At 40.0% G+C, this 22,800-nt stretch overlaps 1 protein-coding gene across 1 annotated transcript; it reads left to right on the top strand.

Annotated features, from left to right (window-relative positions):
• Positions 1 to 2,916: 2,916 nt before the first annotated feature.
• Positions 2,917 to 21,987, top strand: LOC100544228 (serpin B6). Its single transcript, XM_019613777.2, is given in 14 exon segments — positions 2,917 to 3,099; positions 4,232 to 4,318; positions 5,851 to 5,988; positions 7,670 to 7,787; positions 8,344 to 8,486; positions 9,927 to 10,094; positions 10,901 to 11,140; positions 13,970 to 14,146; positions 15,704 to 15,841; positions 16,989 to 17,106; positions 17,334 to 17,476; positions 19,652 to 19,819; positions 20,732 to 20,848; positions 20,850 to 21,987. Coding segments are annotated over 14 exon segments (2,211 nt in total). The 5' UTR covers positions 2,917 to 2,931; the 3' UTR covers positions 21,138 to 21,987.
• The last annotated feature ends 813 nt before the right edge of the window (positions 21,988 to 22,800 follow it).

Here is a 22,800-nt window from a genome sequence, read left to right as displayed (position 1 = left end):
CGGATACTCCAGGTATGAAAAATGTGCACACTTAGAGAGAGAACATGTAAAAGAAGATAGGCATATATGTCACTCCTGAAACCTTGCACTGTGTATGTATCAGTCAGATTCAAAGTGAATATCAACATAAAATTTAGTTTTAGTTCAAAACATGGTTTTGTACTCTTCATACTAATGTTTTTCCACACAGGTTGACTGCATGCTGGTAACTGGTTTACTCTGCACGTGTCATAATTGTGGGCAGAGGGCAGTGCTAAGGCACTCCTAAGTAACCATACATGTAGTAGAAAATATAGATAATGAGTGCAAAGGGAATGGATCGATGTCTTAAATCCAAGTCATGTAGATAAAAACTGGAATTGCTAAGTACAGTTTTAGTAACCAATTACATTGGTTAAAATAAAATGCCTTTGTACAGATAACTGTCTTGCATTATATCTTTACTTATCTCTGATTTCATACAATCTGCTACTTCTACTCTCTACTACAAAACAACAAACAGTTTTGGTAAATAAAATAATTACAAGCAGAGCTTCCAAGCAGCTTTGCAGTGGCCCAAACTTTCCCCATTCCTAGAAGATAATAAGCGTGGCACAGTGCAGGGCCTGTAGGTTATCAGGCTGAATGACAGGGTGAATGACACTAACAGCCTACCTCAGTACTCCTTTTCAGACAAATCTTTGAGATTAGCTTCTCTTAATTCCCTTCTTCATAGGGTAAGAAGGTGAGGAAACTGTAAAATTATTTCAACATGGCCCTCGTCAATGCACTGTGACTATTCTTTTCTGCAATTCCTACATACTTGCAGAAAGGTTGTGAAGGGGACCACTGGGAAAAAGGCATACTGGGCTTCATGTTTCAGGACACACACCAACTAACAGTGGTTTTGAATTGGCCTCTCTCCCTACATCTCTCTCTATAATTCTGAAAGCCAGTGAGAGATAAGAAATGGGAATAAATGAAGGAACAGGAACATTAACACAAGAAGAGGATGTTGGGAAGAGAAGGGAGGTGCAACCATTTCTACATTTCCAAAAGTATTCATTGCCTCACAGACCGCCACAGATCCTGACTGAAGAAACATCTTAACTCTTCCCTCTCTCGCAGGATTTCAGGTAGTGTAAACATTCATATCTAAATAACCAGCTTTATTTTGACAGCCTTAAAAATTCCTATACATTCTCCAGAATGGAGTGGGTAAATGGTAACTTAAATGTCATGCAGGGAAATGGAGCGATTCAAGTATTCATACAAACAGCAGCCTTTAGGAAAACACTGCACAAAGGGCACAGTGTTCACGATGCACATCCAGACTGGGCAAAGCCTACGCAGCCTGAGTGCAAAAAAGTGTCCTGGCTTGCAGGCAGGGTACCCTAACCACCAGGCTACCAGTAGATTTAGGATCAGAGGACTGAACACAGAATGCAGATGATAATGTACTCCTACCGATCCTGGAGTTTAACACACGTGACTGCATGACTCCATACTGCAGTGTTTTAGACAATCAGCACTATTCAAGCCTCTGCTTTATTCATGTTAAGTAACTACTGGATCAGCGTCCAGCCTTTTCCTTTCCTGGATGACCAAAGCAGCTATTAGACAAGCAGTGTTCATACAAATGCACATACTCAAGCCCTAGAAATGCTCGATTGCTGTGTGCAGATTCAGTTCTGACGTGCTCTGGCAATATTGGAAATACTGGCCTGAAATTCTTTAAGCAAAAACACTCAGTTCAGCTGAGTTCCCTCAATATGCTCTGGGAGTATCTACCTGATTAGCTCCTCCAGGCACAATAGTAAGAAATACCAGGCTTAAGGTAAAATGCTTAAGGTATGAGCTAGGCCGCCAGGCAGTCACCTCTGAAGCACACCTGAGAATGATTCAAAGCTGTTTTGGAGCACTGGGAAGCTTTGAAATACAAATTTAAGAATCCCAAAAGCTCCAGCTATCTCTAAGACTGAACAGTAGCTGGTTTTGGGGACTGCTGCTTTTGATTTAAGCATGTAAATTGTGAGTGAAGCTGGACTGAAAATTCCAGTCATTTTCACGGACCTTATGCTTAGCCTTTCACTCGATGCAATCCTGCACTGACAATGGAAATTTCTGAATTTATCCTAATATTTGTCAACAGTACTAAATTCATCTAAAATATGTTAGTTAGAACCATGGGTCTGTTCTGGATCCAGGTATGAAAAGTTACTTTAACCCTGGGGTTTCTACGTTCTCGTTATTATTTGATTTTGTCCCATAAAGACAGAAGCAGAAAGAGAAGGGGAAATCTGCAGGTTCTGATAAACCAGCATGAAACCAGAGCAGAGCTGTCGCTTAAAATGGGAACTGTTTGGAGTTGTATGTAAGACACAAGAGTTTACTTGAAGAACAGTCATTAACAAATCCACCTACAGTTGACAAATGTAGGCCTATGTTCACAAAGATCTAATAACAATCTACAGATCTCCATCAGCCTTCTAAAGCATGTGACAAATGGCATGAACTCACAATACTTCTTTCAGCAGAAAATAATGAAGTTTAAGAAATAAAAGCTCAGAGCATCACAGTGGGAAATATTTCTATTTCACTCCCTCAGAATGGAAGAATAAATCTATGAAAACTTTAGTAAACGCTTTTAAAAAACAATTTTGGTTTGTGAAAACATTCCTAACTAAAATAGTATTTATCTGATGATGAATAAGTGAAAGAGCTGAAATAAGAATATAAACATTTGAGAATGATGGGAAAGGGAGAGATAGCGCAGGTCTTAAAAAGAGACTTGCTATCTGACTGTACTTGGCATTTTGGCCATTACAGGGCCACACCAACAGTAAGCTTCCAAGGGTGCAAGCGATTTCCCACCAGTAATTTCCCATTTTTTTAAATATGAAGGAGCAGTCATCACCCTTCTCTGCTCATCATTTGACTCAGGCTGTACTGATGGAGTCCTTCTCAGCATCAACCAACAGCTTCAGTGTGGACCTTTACAAAAAGCTGGATGAAACATCGAAAGGACAAAACATTTTCTTTGCTCCTTGGAGTATTGCAACTGCTCTCGCTATGGTCCACCTGGGTGCAAAAGGTGACACGGCAATGCAGATAGCTAAGGTAAGCTCTGAAATCAGCAGTGTATCACTTCAAAGCTGGCTCCCACATGACTTGCATTATTCACTGCCTACACAGAACAAAAAGGAGCAACATGAGAGAACAATGATTTGTTATCATGATAGGTGCAAGAAATAACACTGCATGCAGGCCTGCAGAACACTGTTCTTCCAATTTATTTCCAAGAGCTCCCTTCTCTGCTACTACCTCTACATTCAGCTTACACTTACAGTTGGCAGAGAAATGCAATTGGTCTGGCAGAGTGAAGTTACTGACATTAGAGACTGTCTTATTCTCCACACCCAGTTAGTAAGCTCACTGAACGCAAGCTTGGCTGCACAGCAGTAACATCTTTCTTTGCTTGTGACACGGTTAGCCCATAAATAAGGTAATACACCCATGAAGAAGGAACGGTTTAGACTGGATATCAGGGGGAAGTTCTTCACTGAGAGTGGTGAGGTGCTGGAACAGCAACGTAGTGAGGCTGCGGATGCCCCTTCCCTGGAGGTGTTCAAGGCCAGGTTGGATGGAGCCCTGGGCAGCCTGGTCTAGTATTACACATGGAGGTTGGTGGCCCTGCCTGTGGTGGGGGGTTGGAGCTTGATGATCCTTGAGGTCCCTTTCAACCCAAGCCATTCTGTGATTCTATGAATAATAGGGGCATACTAGAAATGAAAATATGATACCACTTATGACTTTTGCAAAAATTTCAGTGGTGTACTCCTAGATCATATGCATTTACATATGCATTTCTCTGTGTAATGTACTCGAGTTGTACATTGGTACCCCAGTAGTAAGACTCTGAACCACACCGTGTTGTTTGTTCTGACCGACAATGATCTGAAAATAAATTCCACATTGCTAAGCATGACTTCACCATTTTTCCAAATAAATTCATGTCTGAGCAATCATATTGATTGTTGTTAAGTAGTAAATATGACTAAAATTAATATAATTATGATATGGTTATAGAATCTAAATCTGGAGTAAGGTCTTGTTCTCTATAACTTTAAAAGACTTACAGGGAACAATCACTGAATTATCCTAAGTAGAAAACTAACATCATTACGTAACACTAGAGCACTTTTATCTTCACAGAACAAACTGTCCTAAGGAAAATGTATCACTGCCACAGGTTCTTCATTTTAACCAGACTGCAAGAGAAGAAAGTCCTTCTGAGATGACAGCACCTTCTATGGGGAGACCAAAGAAAAGAGACATGGTATTTATTTTGACAAGACTCACTGGGATAGCTCAGCACAACTGCTTTAACCTTCTAAAATTTGTTTGCCTATACCGACTGTCCTATTTCAGTAAGAACTATACATAAAAAATGTGAACAAGCAGGTAATATTACTGTAAAATTCACAAACTGAGAACTTCAAAGCAGAACACAGACGCTAGAAGCATTCTGATGGACTTTCACACTTTGTTACTTGCTTTTAGTTGGTCTGTGACAATAGGAATAACTAAATATTCTTACTAACTTCAGGATTTTTTTTTTCTGGACTGTAAAACAGCCATTGCCTTCACATCTGACTCCAGTCCTGCCCTCTTAAACTCTGTTCCACCTTTGCCGTGCACGCACACATCAGACAAACAAAATTCCCCTCTCAGCTAACACACACTGATTCACCCTTGCTCATCAGCTCCACAAAGACTTGACAGCAGGATGAACTGCACAGAACTTTTTTTTTTTTTTTTGCAAATGGACTCCTTAAGCCTCAAAGGTCTGTAAACTCAAACATTTGTTTAGCACATTTCTTTAGCACAGAAACTAAAGGAGAGCTCAAAGAAACCAAGTTAGAAAACTGGAAATAAAAAGGAGTGGTTACATCATTCTCCATCTGGATTAATATTCAAGATAAATCATTATGTCCACGTTCATTTTAGCTATTCACTGCCTTTGTAAGTTGTAGCAAGGTCTGCCTGGTGTAGTCCTCCAGACATTTCTGTCCAGGACCTCTTCACTATGTCCCCATTGCCTTGCAAAACCTATCTACTATCCTGTTCTCTGACTACCAAGTTCTTCCCCACATGTTCTTTCTGGAAGACTGTATCTCAGCTTGCATGAAAAAATACCAGAGCAAGGAATGCCTCCTCACCAATCTTATGACAAGACCCCACGCATGAGCAGCAAAGAATCTCAGAGTCTCACATGCAGTGCATGGTATTTGCCACAGAGCAGGCAATTATACTGAACTGGCTCATAGGGAGCAGGGGACGAGCAGCTTACCCCCACAGTACTAAAGCACAGCTGACAAGCAAGCTCCTGCTCTCTAAAACCATCAACACTCGCATTCTGGACAGGTTCCTTCCAAATTCCAAACAGCAACAGCAAAATTCACATCAAACAGAAAATCCAAATCAACATTAGTGACACTGACATTAGTGTCTGTCTGAACAGAGTAGCTCCCCAAAAGCTGCAACGTCGCCTTAATGATTTCTGTAATAATCAAAATTAGGCTTGAGTGTGACTGAAATGAGATGACCCAACATCCCGGGTGCACCATCTGAGGACAGCTGATGTCCTCAAAGGTGTAAGAAGCTCCACAGAATGAAATCATAACCCCACAGACATAAAACAATTTACCCAGTTACATACAGTGCTGCAAAAGTGACAGATACCCAAAGAAGAGCTCCATCCCTGCACACACTTTTTAAATTGAAATGACCTGGGGATTTTAAATAACCACAAAAGGTGTAGTGCTTCAGACATAAATATTTCCATACTAATTGGTGCCTCTTTCCAAGGGTCCTGAGTATGACGAAACTGAAAACATCCACTCTGGCTTCAAAGAACTCCTTTCTGCCATCAACAAACCCAGAAACACTTACTTGCTGAAAAGCGCTAACCAACTGTTTGAGGACAAGACCTACCCATTACTGCCTGTAAGTTGAGCATTTCTGCTTAAGAATATTTTTACATAAGGAGTATTTGACATACATATCTGACAATCACGATTTTCCAAATGTTCTGCCTTTTAAATCTACTGCAGCCTTTAGAACTATAAGAGTTCTACAGCTGAACTACAGGAATCTATTTCCTGCTTCTCTTAGTTTCCAGCCTTTTAAACAAGACCTTTCTCCGTATTCCCATGGATATCAGCTTCTTCAAAAGCCTTTGGTGAGAAATCTTCCAAAATGCCTTTTGGTAATCCAGATTGGTCGTAGTGGTTTGAATTTGCAGGCTTCTTGATACCCTCAAAAACCTCCAAAAGATTTGTGATGTAGAACTCCCTATTACAAAATGCTGTTCCAATACATCATGCTTATCTGCATGCCCAGTAGGCCTGCTTATTCATTTGCCCTGTTCAGACTCACAAGTTTGTAATTCTCTGTATCTTTGAAATCTTTTCAAGAAATGACATTGTATTAATCACCTTCCAGTTTCTTGGAAAGTACCGTTAAATGAGGTTACTGCTCTTTCATCTCGGAGGTAGTTTCAGTCTCCTGAGTAATTACTCAGTCATTAAATTAAATCAGTCCTACTGAATGCTCGTTGCTCATGTTGCACACAATTTTGTGTAACTATGGTTTAAGACTAATCAAGGAATTTCCTGGTGGGAATTTCCATGAACAGCTTCACAGAAGACGGCAGTGTAAAAGTCAGTTCTAGTTTATTCTACGATCACATTCCCTTTGTTTGACCGTCTACTGACCTCACAAACTCTTGGCAGCTTTCTTGACTCTGAAGCAAATCTTAAAACATTGTTTCAACTGTATGTGAAGTTATTCTTCCTCTTCTACTGAATATCATAAAACATAAAAATATACTTCAAGTTATTCTGAGAAATCAAAAATAATTTTTTAAAACAGTGGAGAATGTTTATTTCATGGGATCTCAAAATTGCAAATTTGCACGTTGGATTTAAAACACAAAAATTTGAAGTATTGTTTTCTGTGAAACTCAAATACTGAATTTTGATCAGTCCTTGCTTATTATTTAATATAGAGTCATAATCATAGAATGTCCTGGGTTGAAAAGGACCACAATGACCATCTGGTTTCAACCCTCTGCTACGTGCAGGGTCCCCAACCAGCAGACCAGGCTGCCCAGAGCCACATCCAGCCTGGCCTTGAATGCCTCCAGAGATGGGGCATCCACAGCTCCTTGGGCAACCTGTTCCAGTGCTTCACCACCCTCTGTGTGAAAAACTTCTTCCTAATATCTAACCTAAACTTCCCCTGTCTCGTTTAAAACCATTCCCCCTCGTCTTATCACTATCCACCCTCATAAACAGCTGTTCCCCCTCCTGTTTATACACTCCCTTCACAAGTACTGGAAGGCCACAACGAGGTCTCCCTGGAGCTTTATCCTCTCCAAGCTAAACAACCCCAGTCCCCACAACCTTTCTTCATAGGAGAGGTGCTCCAGCCCTCTGATCATCTCAGTGGCCATCATCACAGAATGTATCAGAATTTATTTTAAGGGTTATCTAGTTTCAAATGAATTACATTTTCTTCAAGTATGTATCAGTAGATTGCATAATCTGTTGAAATTATCTTTTTCTACTATTTTTGTGCTTAAATTTAACTATATATGCACACATTTTCTATTTCTATCTTTCAGAAATTTTTAGAACTCATCACAAGGTACTACCAAGTAAAGCCACAAGCTGTGAACTTCAAGACAGATGTAGAACAAGCCAGAGCACAGATCAATTCCTGGGTTGAAAATGAAACTGAGCGTAAGTATTGCTTTTACAGTTTTTTCTTCTCTGACTTCAAAATAATCTGCATTTCCACTTGAATTGCTCTTGTTATAAGGGATCCATAAAGGATGGAAACTGGGGGGAAATGATGAACAAACTGCAGTTAAATGTCTTGAAGTATGCCTACCACCAAAACTAACTGTTGCCTCTTGCAAAGTCTTTCTCTCTTCACATCATAGCCTCTTCTGAATTATTTCTGTTCATAAGGAAGCAGAAGTAGATACTGGATGAGTCCACTCTGATTAATGAAGGTTTTACTTTTGCAAGCTTCAACTGGTTGCAGCTAACTTCACAGAACTTCCACGCTTTACACACTTAACATCTTTTAATACTAAAACTGAAATAAATGTTTTAAGAAATGGTGATGCTTCAAAAGCCATTTATATATGTACACCATGAAAAATGTACAGGGAAAAAAAATCTCCCAATGCAAACACTTTTGCTAGATAGCTAGGCACAGAGAAAGCACATCTGAAATTGGTGAGTCGTGCAGTCATACTGAATTAACAGTTCTATTTGATTGATTTTTAAGGGAAGATCCAGAATCTGCTACCTGCAGGATCTCTTGATTCTCACACTGTATTGGTCTTAGTAAATGCTATTTACTTCAAAGGAAACTGGGAAAAGAGATTTCTGAAAAAAGATACATCTGAGATGCCCTTCAGATTAAGCAAGGTAAATTCCTTCAAAATGTCTATTATTGCAGAACAAGAATCCTTAAATATTTCACGTGCATTTCATATGCCACTGCAACACCACTCATAGTAGAAGCAGATGGTATAAACTCTGAGAACAGCAACAGTGAAAATAAATCAACAGTCTCACTTCTACAGATGCACAAGAATAGGATTTTCAGGTAAGTTAGTAGATTCTTGGAACCAAAATAATTGAAAACACCATGGGTAAGCAGCTTAAGGATAAGAGGAGATTTCTCTAAGTACTGAGATACCATTTTCAGAAGGAATTCAGTTACTTCTGAGAGCAGTACTTGGACACCTAGGTCTCTTTTCATGCCTTTCAGACAGAGGCTGTATAATCTGAGCTCAACTAATCTAAACTATATGTTCTTTCCAAATACCCTGCCCACTGCCTAGAACCTCATGTGGAATTTTCAAGAGGGTTTGTCATTTTAGCCAGGTGCATATGGATGATGTGTTCATCATGCACTGTGGGCATGACCGAGCTTACAGTATTTGAGTGATTTGCAGACAATTCGCAGTAGCTGACAGCATGCATATTTTTGGTTTGTGTCAAAGGTGAGCAAAAAGAATTTTCAGTCGAAACACTTACCTTGTTTGACATAGATTATGAGTGCAAACACCTTTCGTATGCCTGGTGATGTGAAGCAATTGCGTCGATACTGTGGTTGTGATATCTGAAACCTACTACGCTACATGTGCAGTTTTAGGACCTGTGCACACGGTACACAGAAAGGGTTTCATTCACAGGTGGCTGATAGCAAAGCCTGCAAACAGATAAGCTTTTGCACTTGTGTAACAATGGAAAAGAGAGAATGGATGTATCAGCGAAGGTCCCTGAACACAATACAGCATAAGAGTTCAGAAGATTATTGTGTAATACAATTTCATTTGGTAATCCAAACTTCTACAGTTTGGGAAAGAGAAAAAGCTAGCAGAGATCACAGCAAATATGGTTCATAGGTAAATTCAATCAATCAGTACTGTCTGGAAGTATGCAAAAGAGCTGATAACATCCAGAGAATGAAAGTCTGGATTTTTTTTCCTTCCAATCAACACATTCACTCGAGAAACGTAAAGTTTGGGGAAAAACTTGAAACATACAAAGTAGTTATTTGCCTACCAAAGCTAACTCTTTCAAAAGAGCGAGAAATATATTGCATGTAATTACGTTATCAGGTAGTGTCCATGCTCTTTTTTTTTTTTTGTGAAAGATCTCTGTGACTTAGAAACAGGAGAAATGGCACTGGAAAAGTATTCAAATGATGCTGAGTCTTATACTTGTTTACAATGTTTTTGCCTTCAGTTCAGCAAAGCAAGTATTTTTTTGCCATTCACCTTATGGAAAAAGTACAACTTACCTTTTTTTTTTTTCTTCTTCTTTTGTTTTTTTTTTAACATCTGAATCATTTCACAGACCAAGACTAAACCAGTACAGATGATGTTTCTGACAGATACATTTTTAATGTTCCACGAACAAACAATGAAATTCAAAATTATTGAGTTGCCATATGTGGAAAATGAAGTCAGCATGTTCATACTCCTACCAGATGACATCAGCGATAACACTACTGGGCTGGAGCTGGTAAAACTGACATACTGCGTCACATGCAGTACAAAGCACTAACAGAAATCAATGAAAACAGTGAGGAAGAATGAACTTCAAATGACACAATGACTTCTCAGCCTAGGCTTCAGGATATCTGTTAATGATGCAAACATAATAATCTACCTGAGGATACACCTAAAAAAGTATACTCTCTCAGCCTATTTGGTGCCCCCTCTTCTACCTCCAGAATAGCAGAATAATGAAAGCAAGAACCAAGTCTAAATCACCATGTCCTAGAATTAATCTTCTGAGAGCTCTACTAATCAATTTTATATCATCTGCAGTCCAGATTTCCACCTCATATTTTGTAATGATACTTCTCAAACTCAGAGCTGACTACCTTGACCCATGAGGCGTCAGCAGCCACTCATGATCATGCCAGGATTCACTTCTGAATCTAAATACATCAGGGCAAACATTTTTTTATTTGTTCTTGAGTCCCATGCATTCCACTTAGCACTACTAAGAGAAATGGCTTACATATTCACACATACCAAGCACTTATTAATATGGTTAAGCTGAACACTGCATAAAAGCAATACTTCTCATATCCGCCCCCAAAATAATTAGTCTGAAGGTTCACTCTACACCTCAATGCATTTAAGGAAACAGACAGGAGTATAGATCACTCAGCACTATGCAGGATCACATCCTAACAGATGTTCAGCTATACCTACAGCTGGTAGTTGGACCTTTTAAATACAGAGCATTAGACACCAATGTGTGCATGCCTTCTTTTTTCCTGCTGTATCATAACTATATTCTTATAAAATTCATTGCAGGTAGAAAGAGAGCTGACCCACAAAAAATTAGCTGAATGGTCAAACTCAGCCAGTATGATGAAAGTTGAAGTGGAACTCTACCTGCCCAAGTTGAAGATGGAAGAAAATTATGATCTTACATCCACTTTGAGCAACATGGGGATACAAAATGCTTTTGATCCTGTTCAGGCTGATTTCACAAGGATGTCAGCGAAGAAGGACCTCTTCATATCAAAAGTTATCCACAAAGCTTTTGCGGAGGTCAGTGAAGAAGGTACTGAGGCAGCAGCTGCTACAGGTGTCCTGGTGATGAGGTCAAGAACACCTAGAGTAACTTTTAAAGCCGACCACCCTTTTCTCTTCTTCATCAGACACAACAAATCCAAAACCATCCTCTTCTTTGGCAGACTCTGCTCACCTTAGAGTTACTCCCTGCTCTACAGAGCAGGAGATGCTGGCTTGCCGGCTCAGGGGCAGAGCTCAATACTCCTGCTGCAGCTGAGGGGACTGAGACCTGCACTCTTTCTATGCATATTCCACAGCCTGAGGCAAAGCTTCAGCTACTTCAGGTAGCTATAGCTGTGCCTGTGGGTGCGTTCCATCCCTTCCCCTTTCAGCAGTGCATACAAACACGAGGCACTCTCTTCGCTCTCACAAAGCACCTGATTCAGATGCATCTTCACACTTCCACCCTGCCATAATTAGCCCCTGCTCCTCTTTAGTTTTTCACTGGCTCTTTGCGTTACAAACACAGTCTAAGCTGAAGTCTTCACCAGTTCACCTCCATTTCACTGACTGCCCCGAAGAAATAGCAGGCACATGCTCCTACACGGGCTGTTTCCTCACACAGAGTTACAAGTGTGGCAGAAGAGCCTGACCCATGCTGCTGACTTTATACAAAGCAGCACCTACTTCAAAAATAGCAGTACTAATAATAAACGACCCCTCGCAGCTTAGTGGTGCTTTCTGTCGGCTCTCCCAGAAGCGGGAGGCAGAAGGGGAAATCAGGCAGCGAGGTGAGGACCGCGGAGGTACGGACGGCTCCGAGCTAAGATGGCCGCCTCCCACCGCCGCGGGGAGGGCTCAGGGCTGCCGTCCGCAGCTGAACTCCAACCCGCTCTCGCACGATGGGCGGCCCATGGCTGGGGAAAAACTTCCGGGAGAAGGGTGGGGCAGAGGTCCGAGTAACGCTTGTGCTCAGTTGGGTGAGTGTGGAGTGTCTGCGCCGTCGTTTTCTGCGGGAAGCACGGGTTGGTTTTTTGGAGGGGAGACGGCGGCGTTTCCCTCGCGGCGGCGCGCCGAGCGGTTTCAGCGTGTGAGGCTGCCGGGCGTTGGCCGAGTGCTGGTGGGCCAGCCTGTCATCCAGCCCTGTCTCTGGGTTTTGTGGCAAACAGGCGGAAATCGATGGAGAGGTGCGAGCTTCAGCCTGTTCCTGAGCCGCAGGAAGAGCGTGGCCAGTTGTGCTGCGCTAGCCTTACTAGCGCTGTAAGGTGCTCGGCTTTAAAACGCTCCTGTTTCAGCCAGAATAGGAGGACTGCTGCAGTCCGAGTTTTCTTTTTATCGGTGTTTTTATGGTTATGGGCAGAGGGAAAAATGAGTGCAGCTGCAGCTGGTGAACATAGTGAATTCTATGAATTCTACCAAGAATATGTCTTAGAGGAAACGCCTGCGGAAACTTGCTGCTACCTCTTGTTTGAGGTGATGAATCATTAATACAAAGTAGGTGTTGGCTCTGTTTTGTAGCAACACCAGGCACTGCCTTAGGGAAAAAACAAACCGTCTTTACTACTAGTTGATATCCTGCAATGTCTGCTGGCACTTATCTGTAATTTACTCTGCTTTCTGGCACTCACTGCACCTTCCTGCCTGTTGTATATGTAGTATAACTTTGGGCTAGTTAGCTACCTGCTCGGCTGACGTATGTGAAGTCTGACAAGCACTTAGCTACGTATGTGCTATCAAGTTCCCAATAAATAGTTTACTTTATTGTGTCTGTTTCCATGATGTAGATAATAAAAGGCAAACTGCAGTGGACTTTGATTTTGTACCACAGCAGGAAACTGCAGTAATCCGTCATGCTGACCAGATAAATTCCATTTGAATCCTGTAGATAGACTCATTCACTTGGCTTCTGGCAGACTGGCTGCTAGGTCTAGAACGCAAGTGAAGAAGTAAGGTTGAAGGGAATACTGAAGATACGCAGACTTTGAGAAGATGAGTTTATAATTCTGCTGTTCTGATGCCTTTCTGCTTTGGTTTTCCTATAAGGCAAGTAATTGTCTTTGTGGAGTCAAAGGATACTTGTTCTGTCATGTCCTAGTATGCTCATCTCAAAAGATGTAGTATTATTTATTCCGTGAAGAAGACCAATGACTTTTCTCACTATCAGAAAGACATTGAGGCCCCGGATTGTGTCCAGAGGAGGATGATGAAGCTGTGGAGGGTCTGGAGCACAAATCTTACAATGAGTGGCTGAGAGAGTTGAGATTGTACAGCCTGGAGAAGAGAAGGCTCAGGGGAGATCTATCACTCTTACAGTGAACTGAAAGGAGGTTGTAGTAAGATGGGGGTTGGCCTCTTCTCCCAGGTAGCTGCAGTAGGATAAGAGGGCATGGTCTCAAGTTGTGCCAAAGATGGTTCAGATGGGATGTTATGAAAAACTTCTCAGAGTGGTGAGGCACTGAAAACAGGCTGCTCAAGAAGGTGGTGGAGTCACGTCTCTGGAAGTGTTTAAGAAATGTATAGATAGGGCACTGAGAAATGTGAGTTAGCAGACATGGTGGGGATGGGTTGACAGTTGGACTTGATGATCTTAGTGGTCTTTTCCTACCTTGATAATTATCTGTTTCTGTGCCAATGGGAATTGTTCTTGCTACATATGTATTTTTTAAACATAAAAACAGTAACTCCCTCAAGTACATTGTATGGAATTTAAAATATTTATTCCACCAAACCAGTTTTTCATAACGTATCTTTCAAATCAAGATATTTGCTGTATGGTTTATATTGTGAAATGTAAAAGACAGAAAGAGTTTGTCAGTTTGTGATCAAATAAATTTAAGCCAATCTTGTTTTGTTTTCTTCTCCTAGCCTTTGAATATGGATAGCCTCAGTACAGCAAATTCCACTTTTGCTCTCGACCTCTTAAGACAGCTGCGTGAGAAAAGCAACACAAAGAATCTGTTCTTTTCTCCTTTTAGTATTTCTTCTGCTTTGTCTATGATTTTGTTGGGTTCGAAAGGTAACACTGAATCCCAAATAGCAAAGGTACGTATCCAAACTTAATTATTGGATTTGATGCATATATCATCTATTTGATAATATATAAACTACAGATCTGAGATTTGTGTTGCAGTCTGTGACCTCTAATTGCTAAATTGTTACAGTCATTCTGGCCTCAGAGGTCAGAAGTCTTCCTTAGGTATGTACGTAAGCAGAACCTGTTTCTACAGAATATATGTACAGGAGGACTTCCTGCAGTGTGAAATTAAGAGATTCCTGGTTTTTGGGGTGTGTGGGTTTTGTTTGTGATATGGAGATCTTCCTTTTATACGTCATTAAGAGGCAGCTGGGATTTTTTTTTTTACTTATATATTTGTATTTGTAGAGCTAGAAATGAATCTCCAGTAAGAGAAAATAATTAAATAACTTATTCTATTATCTTTTTTGGCTTAATATCAGACTATACATACTTCAAAAATGTAGCCAGATAATCAAGGGGAAAAAAATCCAGCATATAGGCATGTCACGTTAAACAGTCCCAGATTTCAAGAAACAAACAAACAAAAATAATCAGTTGCTTGTTCAGTGTACTAGCTTATGTTTTCACAACCTGTAATCTTAATCCTGGAACTTCCAGAAGAAAAAAGTGATACAGGGCTAAGAACATAGCTCTGAAGTTCCAGTGAGTACACCAGCAAAGATTCAGAACAAGGCAAAGCTGCATGGCCAGTGAAAAGTAATGTTCATAATGTAAATTTGCAATTAAGTGACCTGGAGAGGAGTTTGAGAGTGCAGTGGTGAGCCTGTTGGGTAAGGGTAGGGTCAAATCTATCATTAAGTGCAGTGTAGTTTATTCTACATTCACTAAGGTGCTGCCTGGCTCTCTTTCTGGTATTGTAATTTGGAGTAGATCATCAATACTTTTTCATTTGTAGCTATAGTAGTAGTGAAAAGGAAGAATGAGGATGAAGCTGAGATGTTGTTTTATTGGGAATTTAAATATTTGCCTGTGTTAACCTCAGCTCCAGCTGTGTATTTCCTGTTATCACTTGAAGGATCAGGTTTGTATCTAAGGTATTAAATAAGATCCTTTGGTGCTATTATAATCAATGTGAAAAATTATGTGAAGTTTTGGTTTTTTTAAACTTCAGGCTCCTTTTTTTCTGGATTTTAACTGAGTTTTGCTGGGTTTTGTAGGGCAAAGATTGTAAATCTCTGTAGTTCTCTAAGAACTACCATGTGCAGCATTAAGGAAAGGGCAGGATGTGTCTGCACTCAGACTTCTTTGGAGGCTGGATAGATTCCTTAGAAAGCAGGGAGGTGAACCAGGTAACCTTCATAGCTCCCTTCCAGTCTCAACCATTCTGTGATCCTCTAACATTTGAACAGAATGAAGATAAATACACTCACTTTTCAGCAATATAATTTCTTACTCGTACGACATCTGTTTGGGTACATTGTATGTGACTTGTGTTAGAAAAATCTGCTGGCTTCAAGTCTCAGACTTTAAGCCCAAAACTCATTTAAAAACAAAACAATTGTGCTGAAGCAAGTGTATCAGAGATGACATGGACTCCACAGAAGGTATTTGTCTCTCTGCAGGTGCTTTCTTTGAACAAAGCTGAGGATGCTCACAATGGGTATCAATCGCTTCTCTCTGAAATTAACAACCCTGACACCAAATACATCCTCAGAACTGCTAATCGACTTTATGGAGAAAAGACATTTAAGTTTCTCTCAGTAAGTAAACATTAAATGTGGGTGTTGTGAAGTATAATGAACTTGCTAGCTATTTCTCTTGAAGATTAGATAAAGGCTTTGGGTTTCACTTTCCAAATTTTTCTAGGCTGAGACCTACCAACCTGACAGTCTATGCAAAAGGCAGGATATGAACTGAATGGAGAAGCTACTTTTAGATTAGATGAATGCACAACTGGTGCAAAACCATGAAATTCATCAGACTCTAAATCTTCTGGGTTTCATTATCCATTTTTGGTGGGTTCTAGGGTCAAATGATTGACAAATCTCCTTGCTTTTGATAACCTGCTACTATGACAAAAAATAACTGTTACTGCTGTCCAGCGTGGGTAGAATTTTGTAGTTTCTTTTCTGTTAATTAAGTAATCCAGAGAACATGCTGAGAGGAGTACGTGACTCTCTATATTTTCCTTATAAGTGTATATACACTTATAAGGGTCATAAGTACTGTTATTCATTTTTCTTTAGAGCTTTCCTAGATATAGAGGTATGGATCTAGTTTCTTTTGAGAGAGTGTTACAGAGTTGTATGTCTAAGAAGTCCTGCAGGAAAACAAATGCTGTTCCACTGTCACTATGGTGCTCTCTTGTTATTCTTACTAATTTATAGTCTGTTTTTAATGAAAAATACTGGTTTTATTCCTCTACTAGATTAAAATTATGTGGATTATACCCTAAATGTTTCATCTGTGAATAAGATGTCCCTATATTAAACTCACTATATATTCTCACCATAATAAAACAAATTGCTTTCCCTCCAATCTGAAAATTTTCTGTTAGCCTGGGAGTTTTAGCAATGAAGTTTGTATAGGGACAAGCTTATAACATTGTATGTTCTCTCACTCAAGCAGAAAGAAACAATCCAGACAATCATTTTTCAGTTGAGTACTGTAGAATGTTCTGGTATACTAAAGAAGCCATTTGACTTAATAACATAAAGGGAAAGATAATTTCTAGCTCAAATAGGTGATAAAGCAACTGATAAAAACATGTCAGACAAAACCTGAATGGCTTTATATGAAGCTGAGGGAAGAGAGGAAATAGATCTTTCTCAGTGTACTTAAAAAATATCTGTGACTGAATGTCAGTAAAATATATTGCTAAAAAGCTGTTTCGAATGTTTATGGCAGTCATTTGTAGAATCGAGTCAGAAATTCTACCATGCTGGCCTAGAACAGGCTGACTTCAAAAATGCTTCAGAGGATTCCAGAAGGCAAATAAATGGCTGGGTGGAAGAGAAGACTGAAGGTGAGTGTTCTACAGAACTCCCTGCTGTCTTTAATGTCAGCCAGGGCTTGCATAAACAGCTCTGTCAAGGTGTAACACTGTCATTTTTAAACAAACAAAGACCTCAGCCATTGAGCTCTGTCTCTGGCTGGGACAATTCCCTTATCTAATCTATCATTAATACTTATTAGATACTCTGTATTACAACAGTCGCTTACGTACCACTGTTCAATTTGTGTTTCCTCAAGGTAAAATTCAAAAACTGTTGGCAGAAGGAATTATTAACTCAATGACCAGACTTGTGTTGGTGAATGCTATCTATTTCAAAGGCAACTGGGAACAGAAGTTTGACAAGGAGTGCACAAATGAAGTGCCGTTTAAAATTAATAAGGTATGATATGTTAATATGCTGACAATACAAAGTAACACAGAAGGAAAAAACTGTTCAAGTAGAGTTACCTAAGGTAGTCTGCATGGAGCTCCCTATATTCCATCCCCTTAATATGAACACTCTCTTTGTTTAGCTTCCCTTAAGTTTCACATAATTACTAACAACTTTAATATCACACATTGATTTTATATTCTCTCCTTTTTTCCTTTACTCCTCTTGTGTTTGAGAAAGGTGGCATGATACATGAACTTAGAACTGTAGAAGATGCTCGTATGAGGCTGCTACACTATTTGTGAGTCATGACCAGTTTCAAAGAAGTTCATGAACTCGACAATTTCAGTGTAAAGTTTGCATGGGCAAAGAACATTAACAGGTTCTAGGCAGAAAAGAACTTCCACGTGTGCAGAAATGTCTGAACACAGCAGTCATCTTCAGTCAGAATGCTTTTCTTTTTGCTGTGTTTCTACCACTGAATTGATAGAAATGAAGTGAGAGGAAGAAAAAAAATCTCTCTCCTCTATAGGCTTCCATGCTTGACTTTCTTTTGCTTTTGAAAGTACAGCATGACAATTGAGGAGGACTTGTTTACAATCATTAATAGGCGACGGCTGCCCCTTAGAGGTCATTTTCAATCTCTGGATATCAACCCAGGTGTCGTGAGGGTGAACTGGTAATATGAATTGCTTAAGAACTCACCTGCTTAAAATAACCACTATGCAAAATTGAAACCCTTGTGCCTAATTTCAAACCGCGGTATTTATATCCAAGAATGCTTGAAACTGCTAATAGCACTTTTCAAGCAGGGAATAGTAATATTGCTCTTGCCATGCTGTATGCTGTAGCACTTTAGAAACCACTGGACTGACTTATTCCTGTTAGGAAGGGAGGTTTATTATCAATTTCCCACAGACATGTCACACAAAGCCCAAGCTTACGTTCTTGCCTAGAGCTTTTTCCTTTTCCTCCTCAGGAGGCAAATCCAGCGCTGTTTCACTGGGTATCAGTCTCAGCCTAGCTCTGAGATTACCTTTTGCTTTGCAGACACATTTATTTTGAAAACTGCAGTTTTTGGGATGCAGATGGCTATCAGGAAAAGTTGTAAGGTGTGAGACTGGGGGATGCTGCCTTGGCTCATCAAGTAACACGCTTTTAGATGTGCAAAGAGCCACAAACATCTTTCCTTACAAAACTAAGTTGCTTAAATTTCTGTTTTCATCCTATTAATGAGTAATCACCAGTGAGCTACAGAACTCAAATAAGCAATTAAAAAATCCAAGGTGCAAACCTGAAGTTTTAAGCTAGTTATTTTACAGTCTGTCCAGGAGTAGTTACTTTAACATACCAATAGCCTTCTAAGCATTCTGTGACATCTGTTTTATCTGTGACTTTTGCACTTTGTTGTGACTCACTGGATGATGCTAGCATGCTGTGTGGCCTTTTCTTTGCTTATCCATCATTTTTATGTGTCACTGATTGCTGTTGCAAAATCATTTCTGACATTTTGTTTTCACAGTCAATGGCAGTCATTTATAGAATTGAGTCAGAAATTCAGTCTCAATAGTCTTTCCTTTAAAAACAGAAAATGGTGAAGATAAGGGGAAGAAGGGATTAGGCTCCACTGAAAAGGAGGGAGATAATGTAGACAAAAGTAACTGATGCTCCATGCAAAAATGGAGAGAGATGGGGGAGAAATGGATAGTAAGAAAGTGAAAGATTTATCCCTCCATGTGCCTTTTAACAATTCAAAGTGATGCTAGAACTTTCCTAGCATTTGTATTGCTTTATGTCGTAGTACTTAGAACCACATGGAGTGAAATGAAAGTATCTAAGTTGAAATTATTTTGTATTCATTTAAAGCAAGGGGCATAAGCTCTGTTTACTACCAACTCTGTTTAGAGCTTATCACTACTTCTAAAGTGAGGAAGTATGTATTCTTGCTTCTAAAGCAAATTTCACAGATATTTCCACACTAGCAATTACCAGTTAAATCTCAGGGATTCTTACTACTTATCTCTTGCTTTACAGGAGAGTGACTGTGCTATACTATGTTATGCAGTGTACTTTGTTCTCTGTGCAGTCAAATAGTAAAAAGCCCTAAGTAACTGGATGCCTGTTTCATATATTACAACTGTTATGCCAGCCCAGTAGTAACTCTTGGCATCTCTTTGTTTTTAGAATGAGACCAAACCTGTGCAGATGATGTTTAGAAAAGGTAAATATAACATGACCTATATTGGAGACTTGGAGACCCAAGTCCTTGAGATCCCTTACGTTGGTAATGAACTCAGTATGATCATTCTACTCCCTGATGCAATTAAGGATGAATCTACTGGCTTGGAAAAGGTAAGTTGTTGAGCTCAGTGCAAAGGCAGTTTGTGTCCTGCCTTGAAAGAGAGTTTGCTATCATGTATGGGTTTACAGTTCAGTTCCAGAGCTATTGTATCACTGATGCTCAAGACTGACTGAAATGCTCCTTGTGTTTCTGCCCCTAAAGTGGCATGCCATTTATCACTACTGGCCAAGCTGTGTGCTGCCCCATTACTAAGAGGCTCTGAAAGAGGCCTCTTACTCATCAGAAGCAGGAGTTAGCTGTAGTTATGGTGAAGCCATAGTGTGATGAGCACCAAATGAGAGGGAATTGGGGCAGCTTTTAGGAAGTCCCTATTAGAAGTTTCACAGTTTGACTCATAGGTCTTCTTACTGAAGACATGGCAGGTTGTCACTGTCTCTCTACTTGGAAACATGCTCACAGAATATCCAAGTTCCCTTCTGTTATGTTGATAAGATACAGATCATGCTCTGGCCAATGAGTTAATAAGTTGTTTTTTTTTCCTAATGCTGACTTTTAAGGGTGTTGTAAGCAGGCTTTGTCACCAGCCCATCAGCTGAAATATCCTGAAAGGCTGAAGAACTGGGTTTAGTTTGTTTGGGACCTTGTCATCAGTTCTCCTGTGCCTTTACTTTCCATATGTAAAATAAGGTTTTTACAAACTGATAATGTTTTATAAACTGAACTTTACTGTATCTACCACCCCCCAAAAAAATACAGAATTGACCTCAGCTGAAGCAGTAGCCTCTACTAAGAAATAAAACTTGTGCTTTTGGCTTGAGACCCTGTAAGCTCCTGAAAAAGATGCATATTACGTGTAATGTAAACACATACACAAGCAAAAGTAGAGATTAGTGTAAAACTGTGACTACTCTTATTTTAATTATCTAACGTTGGGTTGTTTTTGTTTGTTTTTTTTTTTTAAGCTGGAAAGAGAACTTACATATGAGAAGCTGATGGATTGGATTAATCCTGAAATGATGGACAGTACAGAAGTGAGGCTGTCATTACCCAGGTTTAAACTAGAAGAAAGTTATGATCTGAAACCCCATCCTGAGCAACATGGGAATGCGTGACGCATTTGACTTACAGACAGCGAACTTCTCAGGAATCTCCTCTGGTAACGAGCTTGTGCTCTCTGAAGTGGTTCACAAGTCTTTTGTGGAGGTCAATGAAGAAGGCACTGAAGCAGCAGCTGCCACAGCAGGGGTGATGATGCTCCGCTGCGCTATGATCGTTCCCAACTTCACTGCCGATCATCCCTTCCTCTTCTTCATCCGGCACAACAAAACTTCCAGTATTTTGTTCTGCGGCAGATTTTGTTCTCCCTAAAGAGACAGAAAAGGCCATTAACACAGTAATGTGATTTCTTTTAGGGTAGAACTGCTCTTTTGCACTAACTGCTTCTTTCCGCTGTGCCTGAATCCACTTATCTGGTTGTCATTTTGGGCTTGTGTAGAGTAACAAAGCTGTTTCTGCATACACAGCAGCTATAACTTAAAACAGCTGCCTTACACTTTGCACTTGAGTTGTTTTCTTGCTGGCACAAGAAACACGAACATCCCATTTGCTCAGTGAACTTCCTCCTGTCATGTATTTTCTATTGCACTTTGCTTTTTGTGGCCACCAGATAGCAAGGCAACATTAAAAAAAAAAAGTTGATTTTGTTTCTGACTATAGTGGAAGATATCTTAGGCTCTGCTCCCCATTTTTCTTCCTATCCCCACTTATTTTTAACTTTTTCTTTCTTCTTCAATGTTTCAATTATGAAGGGAGGCTTTGGCAAGCTGTTTGTAAGAATTACTAAGCATCTGCACTAGACAGAGGTTTTATTATAACTGGATTGCACTTATGCAAGAATAGGAATAAAAGTTTTGTCTGTAACAAATGATTTTACAGGTTTTCATGGAGTAAAGATTCTTATCTTAACATCACATGTGCCACCTGGGAATATTAGCTATCACCTGGTTCATTAGTCTTTTAAAAAAAGAATGTTTAAAAAATAAATGCCTATGCAGTATTTAAGTGACAGAGCTTTATTTTTTTTTCCCAATCTTTGTACATTTTTACCTATTCTGGGTTTGTTAAGCATCTTCATTAAACTGGATGCCAAAGGTTTCTTAACACTGTGATTTATTTGTTTTGCTGTTCTTGAAAGAATAAACAAACTTGTTGTGAGTGCTGTGGGAGTCTGTTTCTTTTTTGATCATAAATATTGCAATTTTTTTCACGTCTAGTGTGAAGAAAACAAGCACTTAGTGGTGCAAGGCAATCAGCTTTCATGTAGCTTACTCAGAACTCATTGCTTAACGTAGGCTTTTCTGAATGCTGCAAAACCAAGGTGCTTACCTGGATTATGATGGAGTTTAGGTTTTTACTTCTGAAGGATTCATAACAAGGAGTATTTAAGGCAAAGCTTAGAGTCATAGAATCACAGAATAGCTTGGGGTGGAAGGGATTTTAAAGATTACCTAGTTCCAAACCCTTGCTGCAGGCGGGGCTGTCCAGGGTTCCCTCTACCCTGGCCTTCAGCACCTCCAAGGATGGGACACTCACAGCTTCTGTGGGCAGTCTGTGCCTGAGCATCAGCACCCTCCAAGTGAAAAACATCCCCCTGCCATCCAATCAAAATCTCCTCTCTTTTAGTTTAAAGCCATTCCCTCTTACAAAAGTCACTCTCCCTCCTTAATTATATGCTCCCTTTAGATACTGGAAGGCCACAGTGAGGTCTTCCTGGAGCATTCTCCAGCCTGAACAAGTTAAGTCTTTCTAGATGTGATACTGCAGCTCCTTGGCCTTGTGCTCAATAGTCACTACTTGGGGCAGGGAAGCTGCCAACGTGCTGCCTGCCAGACTAATGCACAGTCAGGGCTGAGAGAGCAGCAGTGGGTGGAATGGAAGTTGGCAGTCTCTGCTCCCAGTGCTTTGTCTGGGAATAGGGGGCAGCAGCTGCCCCTTTCTACCTCTAGAGGCTGCTACTGGAGTGAATTCACGG

This window comes from Meleagris gallopavo, chromosome 3 (genome assembly GCF_000146605.3).
Source record: "Meleagris gallopavo isolate NT-WF06-2002-E0010 breed Aviagen turkey brand Nicholas breeding stock chromosome 3, Turkey_5.1, whole genome shotgun sequence".
NCBI lineage: Eukaryota > Metazoa > Chordata > Aves > Galliformes > Phasianidae > Meleagris > Meleagris gallopavo.
Note: the sequence above shows the minus strand (reverse complement) of the source record. Positions and strands in the feature narration are given on the sequence as shown.